General features: G+C 47.8%; 1 protein-coding gene across 2 annotated transcripts in view; it reads right to left on the reverse strand.

The window, feature by feature from the left end:
* Window positions 1–19,956, reverse strand: part of TBC1D2 (TBC1 domain family member 2) — a 43,141-nt gene extending 23,185 nt beyond the window's left edge. For both annotated transcript variants that reach the window (XM_081103806.1, XM_081103807.1), the window contains exons 1-4: window positions 19,417–19,956; window positions 15,990–16,131; window positions 9,338–9,485; window positions 3,045–3,178 (exon numbers count right to left, since the gene is read on the reverse strand). In XM_081103806.1, the coding sequence (XP_080959932.1) occupies window positions 3,045–3,178; window positions 9,338–9,485; window positions 15,990–16,131; window positions 19,417–19,791 (799 nt within the window). In that variant the 5' untranslated portion in view covers window positions 19,792–19,956. The remainder of the gene's footprint in view (window positions 1–3,044; window positions 3,179–9,337; window positions 9,486–15,989; window positions 16,132–19,416) is intronic.
* Between the last annotated feature and the right edge of the window lie 674 nt (window positions 19,957–20,630).

Genomic DNA, 20,630 nt, shown 5'->3' on the forward strand with positions numbered 1-20,630 from the left:
ACCCTACACCCTGAGCTCTTCATTCATCAGGCCTCGGTGGGGCTTGCGAATCTGCATTTCTAATTCCTAGGTGATGTTGATGCAGCCTGTACAGGGCTGGACTAATAAACATTATTTACACTGTGCTGGCCTGGTCACCAGCCCATCCTCTCAGATCCCCACCTGCACGGGCTATGTTTGCCAGGTGGTCATCCCCTCAGTCACAAGCCCTGAAGGAATGTCTTGTTTTTTGTCAGGATTCCACCTCTATCAAAGACCTGTCTCTTGATAGGAATATCTGTACTCTGCATTCTTTCCCCAGAGAGCAGCTCAAACTCTTCTTTGATTCTTACTATAAGCTAAGTTAGGAGACATATTTCCCTCGAGGCTGCATAGTCCTTTTATTTCCTCTACAGCCAGGGTTAGCAACTGATGGCCCACAGGCCAAATCTAGCTCACAGCCTGCTTTTGTAAATAAAGTTTTATTGGGACACAACCACACCCCTTCATTTGGGCACTGTCTGTGCTGGTTTCACTTTATAAGGGCAGAACTAAGTACTTGCAACAGAGACCACATGTCCCACAAAGCCTCAGATATTGACTACCTGGGTCTTTACTGAAAACCACTGCCGACCAGAACCAAATTTTATTCTTAAATCAAATCCACTCACTCAAGCCGCCTTGTCCTGCCCTGTCCCCAGCCTTTGCTTTAGGGCTCTGCCATCAGTTGGCAACCAGGGACATTTAATGGCCTGATTATATGGTTAAGGGACCTTGAGGATCTTGTTTACATGGCACAGACACATCTTGCCGGTTTTGAGGCCCCAGCAGAATTTCTCCTCAGCCCTCAGTGCCAGAAAAGGCTTTGCTTCTTCCAAGAAAATACGTGTTTATCCTTGTGGACCCTGGGAATAAGCTAACCACTTGTATCTCCCTCTTTGCATGGCTGCTGAGAAGCTCAGAGCCACATTTGCTGCCCACCCTTGGCTACTCTGAAGGATCTTACCTAAATTTTCTAACCCTAATAAGTCATTTTCTTTCCCCAGATACGCATTTTAATAAGCTATCCCCAATTCTTTTGAGACTAAGGTGTGAAAAATACGGACGTGGCATAGGATCCCAGAGGAGGGGACAGGTAGGGCTTGGAGGACAAGCTGAATGACTTAGCATCTTTCTTCTGGGGCCCAGGCTGAGGGACAGGCAAACGGGTTTGAAGAGATAAAGATCTAGTAGGTGGCAGGAACCAGAAACTCCTTGAACTTGTTGGGTATAAGAACAGATCGGTCTTGTTTCCACACTTTAGAGAAATCTGGGTGAGCTGAGGATAGAGCAGCCACAGGGCTCCAAGGAATGCCAGGCCATCCCTTCCTGGCCAGAGGCTCTGGGAGAGCCAGACTGTGCAGCTCTGCCCTGCAGCCCTGCTGACCTCTGAAACACTGCTGCCTGACAGCCCTGCAGGCAGGAAGCGTAGGCATCACTGAGCTCATTTTACAGCTGGAGAAAACGAGGCCCCAGACAGCGTTTCTCAGTCAGTGCCCTAGGATTTCATGGGAGTGCCTCATGGCTGACTGGGAAGGGCTGAGGGGAACCCAGACTCCAACCCCTGACCCAACTCAGCTTTTACCTGCTTTGTATATTAGATTTTGTTTATAGCATCAAGATTTCATGAAAATAAAGATGTAGTTTTAAAAAATCACTGATTTAGAAAAGGAGGCTTCAGGCCACGGCATGGGGCCGGAGTGCTGGGCCTGAATCCTGGCCTGTCACTCACTGTGCGGCCGTGAGCCAGTCACTCCACTTTCCTGCCCTCGTCCTCGGTTCCCTCGCTTCCTAAATGAGTAACATTAGTAACAATAGTAGCTCGCTCGCTCGCTCGGGTTGCTGTAAGTTTAAACAGCTTCTGCAAGTAAAGTGATTACTGCACATGGCTGAAACCTGAACGGTTCTAAGTGCAAGAGGCCAGACAGCAGGGACCACATGCTGTACGATTCCATTTGTAGAAACTCTCCAGAATAGGCAGGTCTTCAGAGATAGAAAGTAGACTGGTGGTGCCTAGAGTTGGAGGGAGGTGGAGACTGGGACTGATGGCTGAGGGATGTAGGGTTTCCTTTGGGGGTAATTACAACTGTTCCAGAATTGACTATGGTGATGGCTGCATAACTCTGTGAATATATTGAAAGCCACTGAACTGTATGGTATGTGAATTATATCCTAATACAACTATTACCCCCTTCACCCCGATCCCAAAGTGCTTAGTGGCACAAATAACTACTATATGTAAGTGCTAGTTTCATTATTATTACTGATTCGCTATGGTCCTGATCTTCTCTTGCACTGTTCCTGTGACCTGCGGGGTGTCCCCAGGCACTGCTCCCATAGGGCACCTTTCCTAGAGTCACTTCTACATGGCCCAGGCGTCCTCTCTGCCATGAGAACACACAGTGCTGCCTCAGTCAGTTTTCTCCCAACTGTTTAAGTTATAAGAGCACCAATCAATGAAGCCAACCTCCGCCCGCCGCCACTCCCCCCTCTGCCCCCCCCCCCCCCCCCCCCGTGTGGGTCACTCACATTTTGTGAAAGAAACAATCAAATGCTATGTAATGGCTGGATGGGACCTAAAGGCCATCTGCTCTGCTTCTTCAGGCAGAGTTGACGAATTTTAATCGCCATAGAAAGGCATTTTTATATTCTTTCTTTCTTTCTTTTTTTTTTTCTTTCTTTATAAATTAAAAAAAAGTAAGAAAGCGAGATTTTCCTTTATTACTTCAAGAATCATGGCTGAGTTTTAGTTTGGGAAGATGAAGAGTTCTGGAGATGGATGGGGTGGTGTTTGCAGAAGAATGTAAATGTACATAATGCCACTGAACTGTACCCCTGAAACGGGTTAAATTTTGTGTTCTGTATATTTCACAACAACAATAATAATCAATCATTGCTACTAGACCCATAAAGCCAGAAGGAGTGCCCCGGAGAGTCCCATGGTTGACAGAAAAGCACACATGCTGGTTTCTGGGGAGACGGGCACTCAGTTTCTGAAGGCAGCTCAGCCCTGGGCAGAGGCTCACCTGGGGCACTGGGGTCCGGGGATGAGGGCCGCTCCTCCCTCGGAGGCTCGCTGTTCGGTAGAGGATCTTCCCCTGGAGGTCCATGGCCTGTTCCTTGGGCCTGCCTGTTGCCTCGGATGTTGTACATCGTGTTTCTGAAGGGAAACAGAGGAGCACGAGGCTGACAGCCCTGCCACTCTGCCCCTCTCCTCCCCGCTGTCAGTGCTAGAGCGCAGGCTGTATCCTACCCCCAGGCATGGCCTGATCAGTCTGTGAGACTCCAGGCACCCTGCATGATGCACCCCACCCGAGCCACTCCCGATCCCCCTCACCCCTCTGCTTTTCATCATTTCATTGCTTACCACCGTCCACAATGTTGCTTATAAACAATATAAGCCTGACGCCCCTGCCCCAATCCTGCAGCTGGAGTATAAGCCATTGAAGATAGGGATGTCTGTCTGTTTTGTTCACCAAAGTACTTTGAATGCATAGAACAGTGCCTGGAATATAGAGGGCCCTTGCTATGTATGTGTTGAATAAATGCTGAATGGACTTGCCAAACAAACTTACCTAAAACCTTCATCTGGTCTTGTAACTACCTGGCTCAGATATCAACAGTGGCTCCATGAATGGGCCACCTTGTGACCAAGTACTTGCCTAGGCTGAATAAAGCGATGTCTTTTCTTCACGAATTGGGCACTAACATACCTGCATGCCTGCTGGCACCTGACACTGGGGTAGCCTGTGCCCCGAGTGCAATCTCAATACCTGTTTGGTTTGTAGGTAGCACCAAAGGCTGACTTAGGACCAGAGACTACAGAGGAAGTCATAGTGAGTCAGATAAAAAGACAGTTCAATTGAGTTTAGTTTTCCTTTGCAAAGATATAAAAGTAGGCATATTCCAAAATTAGTTAACAAGGAAGAGAAAATGATTAAAGGAGTTCTATAGGTCAGTGTTTTTCAAACTGCAAGTTATAAACCATTGGTAGATTATAAAATCAGTTTAGTATCATGATCAGCATTTTAAAAAACAAGATGAAAAACATGAGAATGTACTCCATTTAGAGAAGGTTAATATTATGTGAAACGTGTGTGTGTGTGTGTGTGTGTGTGTGTGTGTGTGTGTGTGCTGAGCCATTTCCCACTGTGGTCATAGTCAACAGGTAGAAAACACTGCACTGGAGAGTCACTTAATTAAGGGTAGCAATAGAGTGGTCAAAAAAGAGGATGCGAAAGTCTGTAGATCTGTGCTGGAATCTGGGCTCTGCTACATTACCCCCACGTGGGGGACAAATTACTCTGAAAAACCCTTATTCCAAAACACCTAGATGCTAGATAAATACAAAACATATTTCACAAATATTTAGCTGAATTCCCAGGAAAGGAAGAGAAGTCCTCAGGCACTAAATATGAAAAAGGAGGTAAAACTCAAATGGGAAGGAAAGAGAAAGATCACCAGGTAGATTAGATTACTGTTCAGCAAATACAGGCATATCTCGGAGATACTAGTTTTTTTTTTTTAAACTGTCCTAGGATACAATGAACCACCTCAGTAGCTTCTGAGGCTAATACACTTCTATCACCACAATTTCTTTAGCAAACGTGGTTCCCTTCACTTCTGCAACATCATGCAGAGTTAGTGATCAAGTTTGCACTCGGAGATACTTTAATTTAAAAATATCTTATTGCTAAAAAATGCCGAGTCTGTGGGAAAATTGGCGCTGACAAGTGCTCAATGCACTTGACAAGTGCTCTATTTGTAAAAAATGCAGTACCTGTGAAGTGTAACAAAGTATGCCAGTATTCGCTCTTTCTCCTCCACCTCCACCTCCATGAGAACAGAGTGCCTCCCCTTCCCCCCTTAACTTTGTGTGGCCATGTGACTTACTTGACCAAAGGGATGTTAGCAAATGTGATATGAACATAGGCTTAAACTGTGCTCGCATGTGGGGCTTGCCCTCTTGAGGAACATGCCTCAGGTAGCTGTGGCCATGGACGATGGGAAATATGTGGTAGAACTAGATCTTACCAGCTTAGAGTCACGACCAGGTGAACCTAGCCTACAGCAACTGAACTAAGATGGATGCAAAATAAATGCTTATTAACATGGCCCTGAATTTGGAAGCGTTTGTTTGCAGCATTATTGTCGTGAGCGTTGACTAGGATATAAATCTGTTCAGGCATCAACTGTTTGTTGTTTTGGTTTTTATTTTTTACATTGAGATATGTTTGACATATTATATTTGTTTCAGGTATAAAGCATATTTACTCAATATATGTACATACTATGAAATGATCACCACAATAAGTCTAGTTAACATCCATTACCCACACATACAGATTTTTTTCTTGTGATTAGGGATTAACTGTTGATACCAAAAACCTAGAGCCTTGGTTGCAAGGGAGGGAGGAAAACAAGGTTTGGACAAAGTGTAGAGTTGAAATTGAAATTTTACATAAAGTTGGGACTCCTGAAAATCCATACCATCTCTGAAGAGGTGTGTTAGAAAAAACACAAAGAAATTCTAGGTGAAGGTTCTGGGTATTCAAAGAATTTTGTAATACCATTGTTTGGTTTGGGTGTCATGGTAATACTGACCTTATGAAATGAATTGGGAAGTGTTCCCTCCTCTTCTTTTACGGGGGAGAGTTTGTGAAGAATTCTTTATGTTTAGTAGAACTCACCAGTGAAGTTATCTGGTCCTAGATGTTGTTTTTGTTTATTTTTGTGGATAGTTTTTTGATTACTAATTCAATCTCCTTACATGTTATAGGTCTAGTCAGATTTTCTAGTTCTTCTTGATTCAGTTTTAATAATTTGTGTCTTTCTAGGAATTTGTCTATTTCATTGAAGTTATCTAACTAGTTGGTATATAATTGTTCTTAGTATTCCCTTATAATACTGTTATTTTTGTAAGGTTGGTAGTATTGTCCCCTTTTGTTCTTGATATTAGTAATTGAGTCATGCCTTTTCTTGGTCTGTTTAGCTAAAAGTTTGTTGATTTTTTTCAAAGAATAATTATTTAATCTGAAACTTATCTTTAAAAGAAAATCCAGTTTCTTGGTATAGTTGGGTCCAAAATAAAAATGAGATTTTACTTTAATGGAGAAATTAATAAGTTAAATTAAGAACAGAGAAGAAATTAGAAGTCAACACTCTATCAGACTTTAAAATTTGGTCTGACTCCTTTTACTCTGTTATTATTAAGGTCCTATTTTAAGAAGCCCCTGACTCCTTGGCTAGTCACTTCCCCTTCCCAGTTCTTATTTTCTCCATGTTAAAATAGAAGGTGGTAGGCCATATTAAAAAGAATGATGAGGGACATGATTTATTGAGTAGCATTTTGTGCTGGGTCCTGTGTTGAGCTCCATGAAAATGTATCTCACAAACCACAAGCCACATGACTTGGAGAAGACCCAGAGACACATCCCTACAGCCAGAGGAAGTGGCTGGGTGGGGTGACCATCACGGCTGCCCATACTCCCCCTTGCCCAGGGATTGCAGCTTCCCCAACATGTCTAGGAGCTCACAGTCATCCCTGGGATATAAGAGGCATAGAAACCCCAACCTCAGGGCAGTAAAGGGCCTTCTGATCTCTACAGACACAGACCAGGTGGCCACTACCCAGCCAAACTATTGTGCTTGGAAGAGGGAACTCCACTTCATAAATTTATTGACTTGGGTTGGAGCAGTTCATAGATCATTTTCTGTGTAGATTTAGCTCCAGGTCTGAAATGCCTGGTCAGCAGAAAGGTAGTGGTCATAAAGGCTTGTCCTGGAAAGAAAGCCTTGGGCAAGCCGCTTATCCTTTCTCTGAGTCTGGGTTTTCTCACCTGCAGTGGGGATGATGAATGTATTCACAACAACGAGGCCCTTTACAGACCAGGCTCTAAGCTAAACACTAGAAATACAACTCATTTCATCCTCACACACACACATTCAATGCATTTAATCCTCATGGCAGCCCAATGGAGTGAGTACTATTATCACCTCCATTGCACAAGAGGAGAACTGAGGTTCAGAGAGGATAAGTAACCAAAGCCACAGAGATGGTAAATGGTGGGGCTGAGCATTAGACCTGGACATCTGACTCCATAGCCTGAGAACTTAACAGATAACTCAATGAGAGTATGAAGCACCCAGTATGGTGCTCTGGAAGCTCCCTTACTCCCTTCCCCAGACTATGACCTTGGCTCATGGCAGACCCAACTATAGGCTCTAAGACCAGCCAGGGCCAGGGGATTCGGGAGACAAGGGCAACCTTGAACTCACTGGGCTCTCCCCAGGACACGTGCAATGTTCCCTTGCATTTTATGTGGGTTATTGCAAATGTCAGGAAAGAGGTAACTGACTAATCCCTGAAACTTCCTTCCTTTCTTGGTCTCTGCATGTTCTCTGTTTCACTTCTGTTGTTTGTGGCCTTCATCAGGCACGAACCTGGCTTTATCTTGGTGAGACCATCCTGGATACAGTGTGTACCAGCGGGATGGCTGAAGTTCTCAGGCCCCCTCAAACCTCCCATTAGGCTCACAATGCACACAGTTCTCTCCAGCTCCTCCTTAGAGACGATCTCCAGCAGGGCACCCTTCTTGTCCACTCACACTGGGGGGACTCGGGGGCTCAACCATGCCCCATACTCCCCAAGTCTCTCTCTAGCTCAGATTGCTCTCCTGAATTCCAGGTCCTCCACCCAGTGCCTGTTGGGTAGTCAACCTCTAGGCCCTAAAGAATACTCATTGTCTTTCCCCTAAAACCTGCTTCTGTCCTGGGAACAGCACCACTACCCTTCTAGTTACCCACACAAACTCAAACTCTGAGGCTGACTGAGGGAAGTGCTAGGCCTGAGTCACACAGAGCCAGGGTCTCTGATCCGAGTCCAGTGAACAATCTATTCTGCTTTCTAAGAGGTCCAGTTTGTATGAAGTCCTCACAAAAAATATGCACCCAAACAGATCAGAATTGGGTATAGTCTGAATTCCCAAAAGCTTCCATTTCTTCAGTAAGAGCAACAATAGCAGCAGCAGGGTGGGCAAAAGTAGGTTTACAGTTGTGAGTACGTGTAAGTTTGTTCTTGTATTGTTATTTATAAATTATTATATTATTTTCCATGTGAACAACTGTAAACCTACCTTTGCCCACTCTGTATTTAAGTGCCTACCCATTGCCAAGCACAGTTCGAAAGCAGTTTGCATGCACTGACCAGTTAACCACTGCACTAACCATACAAGGCAAGCACTGCTGAATTTTATATTTACTAACAATTTCAGTGCAGCACAGAGAAATCAAACAACTTGCCAAGGATACCAGAGCCCATGACTGGCGGAGCCAGAACACATATCCAGGCAACTTGACTCCAAAGCCCAGGCCATATTGCTATCTTTTTATAACCTATTTAAAACAAAGCCTGCCGATGGGAAATTGTATATATAATACACCATTAAATGAAAAAGTAGCTGATATATGATGGGCATCTAATAAATTACACATTAAAAGTGAATAATTTGATGTGTTTGACATATATAGACATTTATGAAGCTATCACCACATTACATTCAGCATGATATCAATTATGCATGTATGTGTATAGAAAATGAGGAGGAAAGAGGTATAGTAAATGCTAAGAATGCTTGTCTGGGTGACAGGAATATGGATAATGTTAAATTTATATCTTTTGGGATGTTTCTAATTTCTAAAAAGAATATGCACTACTTTTAAAATCAGAACAATGAATGTAATATTTTAAAGTAATAGCATGAATTGAAAATAGAGCCCCTAAACCAGTGGTTCCCGACCTTTTTTTGGCCATGCCCCACCTAAGCATCTTCAAGTGAACTCCTAGTCACGTGGAGGAAGCCTAAAAGGACATTAACTTGGTCTAAATAAGCTTCCAAAGAACATGGCATCTATGAAAGAGAAAAATAAAAGAATGACAGGACAGTTGAAGTACTGAGGAAGAAATTGTTAAAAAATAATAATAATATGAAGTGATATGAAAAAATAGCAAATAAAGTTTCAAAATATATAATAAAGAACTGAAATGCATAAATGTCACAATATATATTTATATACTGTATATGAGGCCCCTAGAACCATAAGAAATGCAAAAAATTCACTGTTAACAACTCATTCTCTAATTGCCCCCCTTAGAAATCAAGTTGCCCCCCTGTGGGGTATGTGCCCCACATTAGGAACCACTGCCCTAAACCCTCCCCACCAGGCCCTCCTCCCTACTGGGAATCACCCCAGATCACAGTGAGCTCTGAAGAAGGGCTGCTTGCATCTTGGCCAGCCCCTCAGCCCCAGTAGCACTTACTGTATTTCGGTTCCCAGGTGCTTGAGGGAAATATTCTGAAGGGCCAAGGGCATGGCTGGGGCTGGCTGCAAGGCGGCTGCCATACCCACAAGTCCAGGGGGCGTTTTCACGGGGTGCAGGAACTCCTCCAGCTCCGCCTCCTCTTGCTCTGGGGAACAAAGAAAAGGGAAATTACCCATTGGGTCATTGCACTTGGAAAGACCAGACAGGTGGGTGCTATGGGCTCAGCTCCCACTGGGAGCAGGTGGGAGTCAGCCTGAGCAAGCCTTCCTTGTGGGTTAACAGCAGCCAAAGAGGCAGGAGGTTCACTGAATGCTCTACAACCAGTAAAATGATGCATTTTGCTGCAACAGCCTTGCTAGAAACCCATTAAAAATATGCAGAACAGCCCTGGCTGTTTTGCTCAGTGGTTAGAGCAGGGGTGGGCAAACTTTTTGACTCGAGGGCCACAATGGGTTCTTAAACTGGACTGGAGGGCCGGAACAAAAGCATGGATGGAGTGTTTGTGTGAACTAATATAAATTCAAAGTAAACATCATTACATAAAAGGGTACGGTCTTTTTTTTTTAGTTTTATTCATTTCAAACGGGCCGGATCTGGCCCGCGGGCCGTAGTTTGCCCACGGCTGGGTTAGAGTGTCAGCCGGCGCATCGAAGGGTTGAGTTGGATTCATACCTGGGTTGCAGGTTCGATCCTGGACTCGGAGGCAATCAATCGATGTACCTCTCTCACATCGATGTCCCCCCCCCCCCCCTTTCTACTCTAAAAATCAATGGAAAAAATATCCTCTGTGAGGATTAAAAAAAAAAAAAAAAGCAGAACTGCAAATATTTCTACATCTGAGAATCCACCCTAAAGAAGTCGTATGAAATGCAGACAGAGCTTTATGAGCCAAGTGGTTCATCCCAATACTGTTTAGCCTCAAACTGAAATTAACATCAAGTAAGATCTGGGGAAAGGTTAAATATGTCATGATGCCTTCAGACAGGGGCATTTTACTCAGCCATTTAAAATGATGCTAAGGAAGAATGCTTAAGAACATGGGGAATGTGCATGGTACATACTCTAAGGTTGAAAAAGCCAGATAAAAATCAGGGTGATAGTATGATCTCCACTGTATAGGAAGAGTCTCAAAGAAATACTTGGCAATCTTAACAGTGGTCAGAACTGCATGCTGGGATTAGAAGTGAGCAGGCTACTCATTATAGTTTAATGTTTTCCCCCAAATTTTCTATAGTAAACATGGGTTACATCTATAAACAGGAAATAATATATATTTATCAAAAATAGGTACTAATAAACAGATTTTACAACACAGGGACATTTTAGGGTCACAATACTGAGTACCAAAAAGCAAAGTAAAGCATTTTGTATTGTTATCTGATCAGAAAATCATTTACATTAAAAAAAAAAAAGAGGCAGGCTCGAGGTGATAACAATGCTAACACTGGCTGTCTCTGGGTGGTAAGCTTATGGCTACTTTTCTATGTTTTTCAAATGTTCTGCTTAAACAGTGATTCTTATGCAGTGAGTACTTTAAAGGCTTAATATTAAGGAAGGTTTCAAGACTAATGAAACATTATTTGAGATGTAAGAGAGAGGAGGTGAAGGCTTCAGAAGTTAGCTTTGAGTGCTACCAGAAGTCAAAGAGAACCAAGGCCACTTGGAGACGGCATGATCTTCATCAGGCAGCCCTGAGACACGCAGGGCAGCAGGCACCTTTTACTTGGGGCCTCTTACTGAGAGGGCGAAGGGGTAGAGGACATTTACTTTTGCCTTGCATCTGCAAGAACATTCAATGCAATGGGAGAGTTGCTCAATCTACTTGAAAATAAACTTTGCAGTCTAACTTGGCAAATAACACATTGTCAATCCCCAAAAGGCTCTTTCAGATCCGGCAGCCTGGCTGGTACCTGGCCACACCCACTCATTCTTTTGAGTTCCTTCCTTCAATTTATTTTCTCAGCTGTTTGGGCGTCTACCTAGTTTCCAGGTGGGGCTGAAGAAAGTGAGATAACCAAAGGCACAGGAAGCTCCCAGCTTCAGGAGCAGGTTAAAGTGCAGCTTTAGGAAGACCAATTGGGTGGAAGCTGGAGGGCAGGCCAGCCAAAGTGCTGGGAGTTCTGGGAGGTGGAGACAAATTCCTTCTAACTCAGGTCAGGGAAGACTTCCTGGAGGAAGGGCATTCGAGCGGCCAGGAAGGCTGGAGCTGATCTGGACCTGCAGAAGGAGTGGGGGAAGGGGTTCCAGAGCCAGCGTTGAGGAAGCCAGGAGGGTCCCAGAGGAGGAGGTGATAAGGACAAACGGGATGGGGTGGCTAAGAAGGGATCAGATCTGGCTGGAATGGCAGAGCCCCCTGGGGGTTTCAGCAGGAGCCAGAAGAAACCTGGCTGATTAGAAAGGGCCTGACCTGCGGCCAAACCATGTTTCTGCTGGGAGGGCGCTGTGACCGGGCTGATCATTTTTACTCTTTCTGCTTCAGGTTCCATATTTTAAAAACCGGACAGCCACCCTACACTGTCTCCTTCAGGGTTAAAGTATATGAAAATGTTTAGAAAACCAGAAAGCCCCGTACTGTGGATGCACATCTTTCAAAGGAGTCTTTGATTCAGACTTTGAGCTGATTCAAAATAATTAAGGTCTCCTTGCTTATCAATACTTTAACCATCTTCATTCTCCTTCAATCACAACAAACAAAAAAATTACCATCAGTCTAAGATTTTAATGTCTTGGCAAGTACTTCCCTAACTGCCAATATGTTTTCCATTAACTTCCACCTGTGGCTCTAGATCAGCCGTGGGCAAACTACGGCCCGCGGGCCAGATCCGGCCCGTTTGAAATGAATAAAACTAAAAAAAAAAAAAAGACCGTACCCTTTTATGTAATGATGTTTACTTTGAATTTATATTAGTTCACACAAACACTCCATCCATGCTTTTGTTCCGGCCCTCCGGTCCAGTTTAAGAACCCATTGTGGCCCTCGAGTCAAAAAGTTTGCCCACCCCTGCTCTAGATCTACTGAGGCCACACAGAACTACGTCTTGGGGTTAAATGTCACCATGGGGTTGGTTTCACCAATGAGGAAACAGTAGCTCAGAGAGGATGAAGTTTGTGGCCAAGGTGGCACAGCTGCTAGCAGAGCCATGGATCCAACACCGTCCCTCACTTTTCCTTATTACAGCAGCACTTTTGACAAGCAGACAGTACTAAGAAGGGAGGGGTACCCGGGAAAGGGCAAGCTCCCAGTGCAAAGGGCGTGTCCAAAGGAGGAGAGGCACATGATGGTGATGCCACAGTGAAGGGTAGCACTTCCTTCAGGAAACAGAATTGACCCAAGACTTTGGTCTGGGCTCTGGGTCCCTCTCCAGCCTGGAGACGTGCCCTCAGTGAGGTGACCATACAAAAAATTTTCAACAGCATTTACTCGTAATTCTCCTTTTGCCTGAACTGTAGAGGCTTCCCATTACCAGTAGGAAGAAGCCATCACCTAACAATCAGGGCTTAGACCGGCGGGCCACTGGTTTCCTGGAGGGCCCTGGCACATGGCTCATGTGCTTGAGGATGGGGTGTGTGCTTGTGTGAATCTACAGACTAGGGTTCAGATTTCAGCACTGACATCTTACTGTTTGACCCAAGCCCCTTCGACCCTTAGTTTCCTCTTCTGTAAAATGAAAACAACAGTAAGAGTGTTGTGATGATTAATAGATGATGGATGAAGTGTTACAACAGTGTAAGTGGTATGTATATTTTTATGATAAACATTTATAAAAGTGCTTTGTGAGATGTTTTCTACTTTGGCAACATGTCTTTATTATCAATCCGTTGGCTTCCCCTTGATCTTCCTGGGCTCTATGGAGACCAATGTTCAGGGAAAATATAAAATTAAGGTGTGAACGCGTAAAAGCTGTAGAGAACGTGCCTTGTGCTCAAAGGCAGTCCTGAGACACTGTGACTCAGTCAGACGCCACTTGGTAGGTTTTCATTGCCCTGGCAGCAGGCCCTTGCTTCCTCCCAGGAAGGGAGGCACTGGAGAGGTGGGGCTGCCTGCTCCAGCCTGCCAACCCACGGCCTGCTAGCTGGCTCAAGACTCCAGAAATGTCTCTCTGGTTAAGCTGGGGAAGGTTCCATAGGGGCCCTGGCCCGGGACAGTGAGGGCTTGCTGCAGGATGAGTAAGGCTTCAGAGGGGAAGCCCACATGCCTGCTTCCTGCATCTCCCCAGTGTCCTCCTTGGGAGACTGGCCCCCTGGTCATGAAAATCACTCCCCTGCCCCCATGCCCACAGCAGCAGCTGGCCCAGAAGAGGCCCGCTGAGTGTGCTGAACCAAAACCCCAGAATTCAAGAACTTGGACAGGGTTCAGCACAGCAGGAGAACCTGTGGGATCCCCAAACTGATAACCTGGTTCTTCCCATCTCAAGTCAGGGAGGGCTTCTCGTTGCATCTGGTCCGAGGCTGATGGGGAACTGTGTCAACTCAGGCACAATGTGCAGTTTCCAGCACAGCCAGGGTTGTTTAGCTCTGGGAGATGGGGCGTGGAGGGTAGAATAAAAATGTAGAAGCAAAAATAAACCCTTCCTCAAAGAAAGCCCTTACAATCATAAAACACTCAGAAGGTTCTCAGGAGAAATCACTGATGATTATTAACAACAAAAAGATGCAGTTGTTATAATAATAACAGTGTACATGTACACATATAATAATATTATTAGGACAGATGCCATGTAGTGAGCATTACTTATGTGCCTGGCATTATGCTAAAGGCTTTACATTCATTCCTTTCCTCATTTAATTATAAAATTCAATGTATTTGCTCATACACTCATGCAACAAATACCCAATGTGGCAGGCAGGGCACCAGGTAATGGGGACACAGGTGACAAAGACACAGCCGCCACCCTTTAGGGCTAGGGGGCAGAGATTGACAAGGACACTCTACTTAGAACACAATGTGACGCGCCTTGAGGATGGTCTGGAAGTGCTGAGGACTCACAGAGTCCAGCTGACAAAGTCCCAGAAGGCTTCCAAGAGGAGGTTGGCAAGAGCAGGAGGGGACACTAAAGCTTGGCCATCGAGAAGAGAGCAGAGACGGCACTCTGAAGCATAAGACACGAGGCAGGTGCTGGGGCAGCGGACACAGGTGAGAGCAGGAAGGACTGAATTTGGTGCTGGGACTGAAAGAGCTGGGACTGTATTTGGGTCTGGGACATGGTGAGCAGCCAGGAAAGGGGAGTGGGGCTCAGGCTGTCACTTTATTTATTATTATTTTAAAAATATATTTTTATTGATTTCAGAGAGGAAGGGAGAGGGAAAGAGACATAGAAACATCAATGGTGAAAGAGAATCATTGATCGGCTGCCTCCTGCATGCCCCACACTAGGGATTGAGCCTGCAACACAGGCATGTGCCCTGACTGGGAATCGAACCCTGACCTGGTTCATTGGTTGATGTGCAACCACTGAGCCAAGCCTGAGCTCAGGCTGTCACTTTAGAAAGTTCACTCTGACTGCAGTGAGGAGATGGTCAGAGGGGCAGGCTGGGACATGGGGACACCAGAGCGGAGGCTGCTCTATGATCTTCCAGCTAAGAGCTGAGGCCTGACCCAAGGCGACAACAGTGAAGGGGGGCCTGAGTCTGAAGTTTAGGCCACAGGGAGGCGAGGCCAGCGCTGGTGACTGATGACTGGCTAACTGAGATACAGGAAGAATCTGGGTGGCTCCTGGTTACTGGAGCAACTGGGTAAATGGGGGAAGGAAAATGGGGGGAGAAGAGTCAAGGGCAGATGAGCTCAGTTTGGGACATGAAAAACATCCGGGTGTGGAGGTCTAGGATCACTTGGCCACAGTCCTGCCCTCACCCATTTGGCTTCCCTGTTAATTAAGGATGAGGCAGGCATCTTAGACATGCTGCAGATTTGTGCTGGGAACTCACTCTCTGGGCTCCTGCAGGGGCAGCTGTGGGTGGTCAGTCTGGATTCTAAAATCTGCCAATCATATTCCTGGCTTCAGCATGCGGGTGGGAGGGTGTGATCTCCAGGACTCCTCCCTGCTGGGATGTTGTAGGATTTGGGATCAAGAAACTTATTTGTGGGCCACATGGGGGTGAAGGATTCTGGCTTATGCGAACAACAGGGATAATACAATGAACACTGATCTACACAACTCATAGCACAAAAGCATTTGTATAAAGAAGCAGTAACAATATCTGCAATTTCTCATTAACCTACCTCAGAGCAACTCTGTTAAAGTTTCATTTCTTAAGACATTCCCATTATAGTCATCATAATAATAGCTGACAGCTATTGAACTGACAATGTGCAGGCATCGTCCCAACCACTTAAGGTATACGGATTCATTTAATCCTCACCAAAACCCTAAGAAGTAAGTATAATTTCTTTACTGACCTCATTTTACAGGGAAGGAAACTAAAGCTCATCTTGCCTAAGACCACACAGGATTAGGATGTGAACCAGGCAGCCTGGCCTGGGAGCCCATATTCTTGCCCCTGTCACTATATGGTTGCCCTAACTGATCCTGAGTCACATCCCTGGCTCTCTGCTTCTTTAGCAGAGGGCTCCTCCCACTCACTCCTAATAGGAGGGGTGAGGCTTCGTCACCAAGAGCCCTGGGTGTGCACAGGTGAGCCCGTTGGGTACCTAGCTCAAGGCGCAGGGCAGGCTCATTCCCAGCCAGGGCAGCGTCAGGGACGACAGGCGGTGCAGGCAGGCTGTTGTGGAACTCCCAGCGCTTCATCTGCAGCTGCTGCAGCCAGTACAGCATCACTTGCTTGTTGGCGGCCTGAGAAGCACAAGGGTTAGTTGGCAAGGAAGGCTCTGTGCCCACAGGGTGGCACTGGATATGGGATGTGGGAAGGTCAAGGGAAGCTTGGTAACTCTCCTTCCCAGAAAAAAATTTCACTGTGGCTGGGTGCCCACCTAGAAAACACCACCTGCCTCTTGGCCATAGAAGGTAATCAGGCTCTGGTCTCCCACTTAGAGGTTCCTTAACCTTTCTGGGCCTCAATGTCCTCAGCTGTACTATGGTGATGATAACACTCATTTCATAGGATGGTTGTTATGAGGATGAAATGAGGTAAGGAAGGTAAAGTGGCCAGCATAGTACCTGACATACAGTAGGTGCTCAAAATGTGCTCACTGGGTAAAGGAATTTGGAGGTGCTAAGAGAGAGGGTAAGAGCTTTAAAATTCTGCCCTGAGTGGGGCCCATGATACCATCACTGTCTCTATCTCTTTGTGCAACATCTCAATGTCTTAGCTGACTTTGTGTGGAATGGAGAGTCCCTTCTGTTTTAGGGATGCACTGAAGTCATGCATATGATTGGGGACTGGAAAGCCATATGCACATCACGACGAAGTGGCACCCTCCAGGCACCCCCCAAACAGTTAATGGTTGATGCTGACTGGTCTTCCACCACTGGGTGGTACAAACACCTATTTTCACATCCACTGGGTCACCAGATCCTCCAGGAAGGAGGCCGGGCAGGAGTGCTCAGCCTCTTCTACAGATGGAGGAACTAAGGCTCTGAAGCCGCTCTAGTTGGTCCCAGACCCTGGGTCTCCCACTTCTCCCACTCCCAGAGCTTTGTTGTAGTTTATGGCCAGGAGATGTGGCTTCTGTACAAGGCCTGCCGTTGTTTGGGCACAGGAGCTGGGCAGCTCGCTCGGAGTGGATGGTGAGTGTCTCAGAGCTGCTCACAATCAAGGCCACATGAGAAAAGCAGCAGGCTACGGGCAACCAGGGCAAGCTCCTCCTTTTAAGAGGCTCACATGTGAGGTGTGCACGAGGCCATGGGGGCTCCAAGAAAGAGGCCCTTGGTCTGTCGGAAAGATACCAAATAAGATAAAATGATGCCCACCATCTTCCCTTTCTATACACTTTCCCTGAGAGTCTGCAGGCCTTCCCAGGGCTTCACCATGACCTGTACTCACAAGGTCCAGCCCCAAAACAAACCCACTTTATTAAATCACTGGACAAGTATATATTGAGCGCCTGCTATCTGTGTCAGGGAATGAGGGAGGCACTGGAGATACTGTGGTGAGCCCACACACATGCCTTTATCCTCTTAGAACTTAAGAGTTTACCAAGGAGGACAGACACCCGATGTCCTACTGTCTTTTCATCCTGGGTTCAACTCCTATCAGTGACTGGACCAATCAGGCAATCAGTCAGTTACAGGAGCCTCCCTGATGCCCCTCTCACATCCCTAGCCACTGTCTCATTCTGTCACTGTTCTAGCTCAGCCATCATTCTCTCGTGATCACCTCCTGATGGACTCCCTGACCCCCAGCCTTGCCTTCTCCTAATTTGTTCTCTACCCAACAGCCAGACTAAGCTTTCGAAGCATTCTACTATCACAGTGCTTCCTTGCTTAGAGCTCTTGACAATTTCCCACAGCCCCCAGGACAAAGCCCAAGCTCCCCATCATAACTCATAATGCCCTGCCCTCCCCGTGGGCCTCTCCCATTCCATCTTTTGGCTCTCTCTGTACCACAAGCTCTTGGAACCTGCCTGGACACTGGGTGGTAGCATGATTTCCCACCTTTGCTCATGGGGGTCTCTTGACCTGGAATAACATTCTCCCTCTTGTCTGCTGGTAGAAAACTGATGTCCTCTTTCAGGATTCAGATATCATCCCTTCTACGATGTCCTTTCTGGATGGACCCTCCCACTCAGTGGACCTGACCCATCCTGTCACCACACTTTTCTGGTACAGACTTCCTGTGTCTCTAACAGAACATTTTACTGTGCGTGCCAATCTCCGTCAGTCTCTCTCACCAGAGCTTAGGCTGTTTGAGCACCAGGGGGTAGGTGTAATTTGGCTCCATACCCAGTGCCTAGCACAGAGCCAGGCCTGAACACAGATCAATGGAACAGTAAAAGCCACGTGTCAGAGACCCTGTAGACAGCATTCCACCTGTGGGAGGAGACACCTGCAAACCACATGACCTGTGAAATGCCTGCCTTGCCTGGCCTGGAGTTCCTGGTTTCCATTATTTTACCTGGTCTCCCCATGCTGGCGTGGTTGTAAAGGAGAGCGGAGGCTATGGGCTGCATCCAGGGGCCTCCCTAGATGCCCAGTTGGCTGGAGGTAAGGGTTGGGGGCTGGGGAAGGCTGTCTCCTGACACATTCGTAATTCAGAGCGTGAATCCTGGAACTCTTATTTCAAAGTGCAGATCTGTCTTTCCAATTAAGTTCCGGGGCACCTCCTCTTGGCTCCACCACCAAGTGCGTCCACCCAACAAACACTGACTGAGCACCCTCCAGGTTCCAGGTGGTATTCTAGGTGCTGGGAGTATTTCAACGATTTGTAGGTGCCTTTGCTGTTCCAGACGCTTCACGTATCTTGCTTTAAATCTCACAAACTACCTACATGCCGAGAGGTTAAGGGACTTGCCCAGGGTCATACAGCTAGTAAGCCGCTGGCTTAGAATTTGAAGCCAGTCCGGTCTGACATTAAAGCACATGGCCTTCCCACCGTTTCGGGCTCTCTGGGTCAAACAGGATTACACAAAACCTACCGGGAGGGGAAGCAGGCTGGGATGTGCCCGGATGCACAACCTGAGCTGATCAGTGAAACCTCAGTGTTGACCTCCCAGTCCCTGCCAACATTTTCTCAGCATCCATTCCTTCTGGCCAGAACATCAAGGAAAGTGATTTAGAATCTAGGTCTCGAGAGAAAGGACTGCAAGCTCCTATGCTGACTATCCGTCAGCCCCAAGTCCCCGAAGTTCTGCTGCGGTACTGGTACCGAGAGGAAGTGGGACTATGAGACCCCAGGAACCGGCCCCACACACGCTGTCTGGGCGCCAGAGGCGGGGCCGGTCACTCCATCTCTCTGACTCAGTTTCCTGACCCGAACTGCGGACCCACACTCCTGCCTTTGTTGTGGGAACCCAGCGAGGAGCTGGGCGTGAATGCGCGTCCAAATCCCAAAGGCCTGGGCACCCAGGGTTCACTGGGCGATCAGGACCGGGGATCGTTTTCCCGGTAAGTTTACTGTGACCGCCCCCCGGCGCCCGAGGAGCCCATCCCTGCTTCAAAGGGGGAAACGGCCCCATTTACCTTCAGGGTAATAATCCGGCCGGGAGTCTTGATTTCGAAAGTTCCCTCCTCGGCGTCCGCCTTGCAGTCGAAGACCGCACTGGCGAGGTCGATGCTGTCCAGGGGGTTGGCATCCTGCGCGGTCCGCGAGTAATACAGGTGACATTTCCTCTCGTCGTAGAAGAACCAGCGGGACTTCCAGCCCCGGATGGGCCCCTTGCCGCCAAACTTGCTCAAGTATCCGCAGAGTTTCTTGGGGGCCGTCTCCGGGGGCCGGGCGCAGCCCTCTGACTCCTCGGGAGGCAGCACCTCGGGGCCCCTGGCCAAGCCGGCAGGCTCTCGGGACCCGAGGGCAGGGGAGCTAGGCTCCGGGGGTTTCTCCCGGGCGCCCTCCATCGCCGCTCTGACCGCGCAGGGTCCGGAGGTCCGCAGCCCGACTTGGGACGAATCTCGGAGCCTCTGAGGGCGATCTGGACGCGAGCGCGGGCGCACTGGTGACCCGCGGCGGTGAGCGCGCCTCACCGACCGAAAGCTCAGTAGGGCGGCGGGCCACACCCCTCCCGCCCCTCGGAAACCAGACCACGCCCACCGACACGCCCCCGCAGACTCCTCTTGCCCCGCCCATTTCCGGGTTTTGCACCCGCCAGTCAGCCATCTTAACTGAGGGCAGCGGCCGGGCCTGAGGAGGACCTCTGGCTGGAGGCGTAGTGTCACTGAGCTCGGTTAACGGGCGGGAGAGGAACGGGAAGGGACGCCCGCCACTGACTGGACTGTCCTGGTAGTTCGCGTAGTAATGCAGGAGGATAGGGCCTCACGCCGAGGGGCCGCCGCCCTTTCTCCCCAGGCGCCGCGCGGGTCTCGGTCGGACGGCGCATCGCGCGCCCATTGGCTGAGAGAGACGCCGGGCTCGGTGGCACCACTTCCGGTGTTGCCGGGCGTGTGGGGCTCGTGGCTTCGGCCGTCCACCTTTTCTCTTCGCGTTGTTTCTGCGCGTTCGTGGCTCTCAGCCGATCGCGGCGGCCTCCCCCTCCTCGGTCCCAGCCCCAGTTCTCCACCTTCCGGCGCCGGTTGCATAATACAGGGCGCCCGGCTGGCTGCTGCGCTGCTGGGCGGGGTTGGGTCAGTAATTTTGTACGAACTAATAAAGAGTAAGTGTACCCAGGCCCCAACTCGCTCAACTTCCCGCCTCATTCCACACTCTTGCCCTTAACTCGCCCCTTCCTTCCAGTCTAGGG

The sequence above is a fragment of the Myotis nattereri genome (genome assembly GCF_964212035.1).
Source record: "Myotis nattereri genome assembly, chromosome: 12".
Taxonomy (NCBI): Eukaryota; Metazoa; Chordata; class Mammalia; order Chiroptera; family Vespertilionidae; genus Myotis; species Myotis nattereri.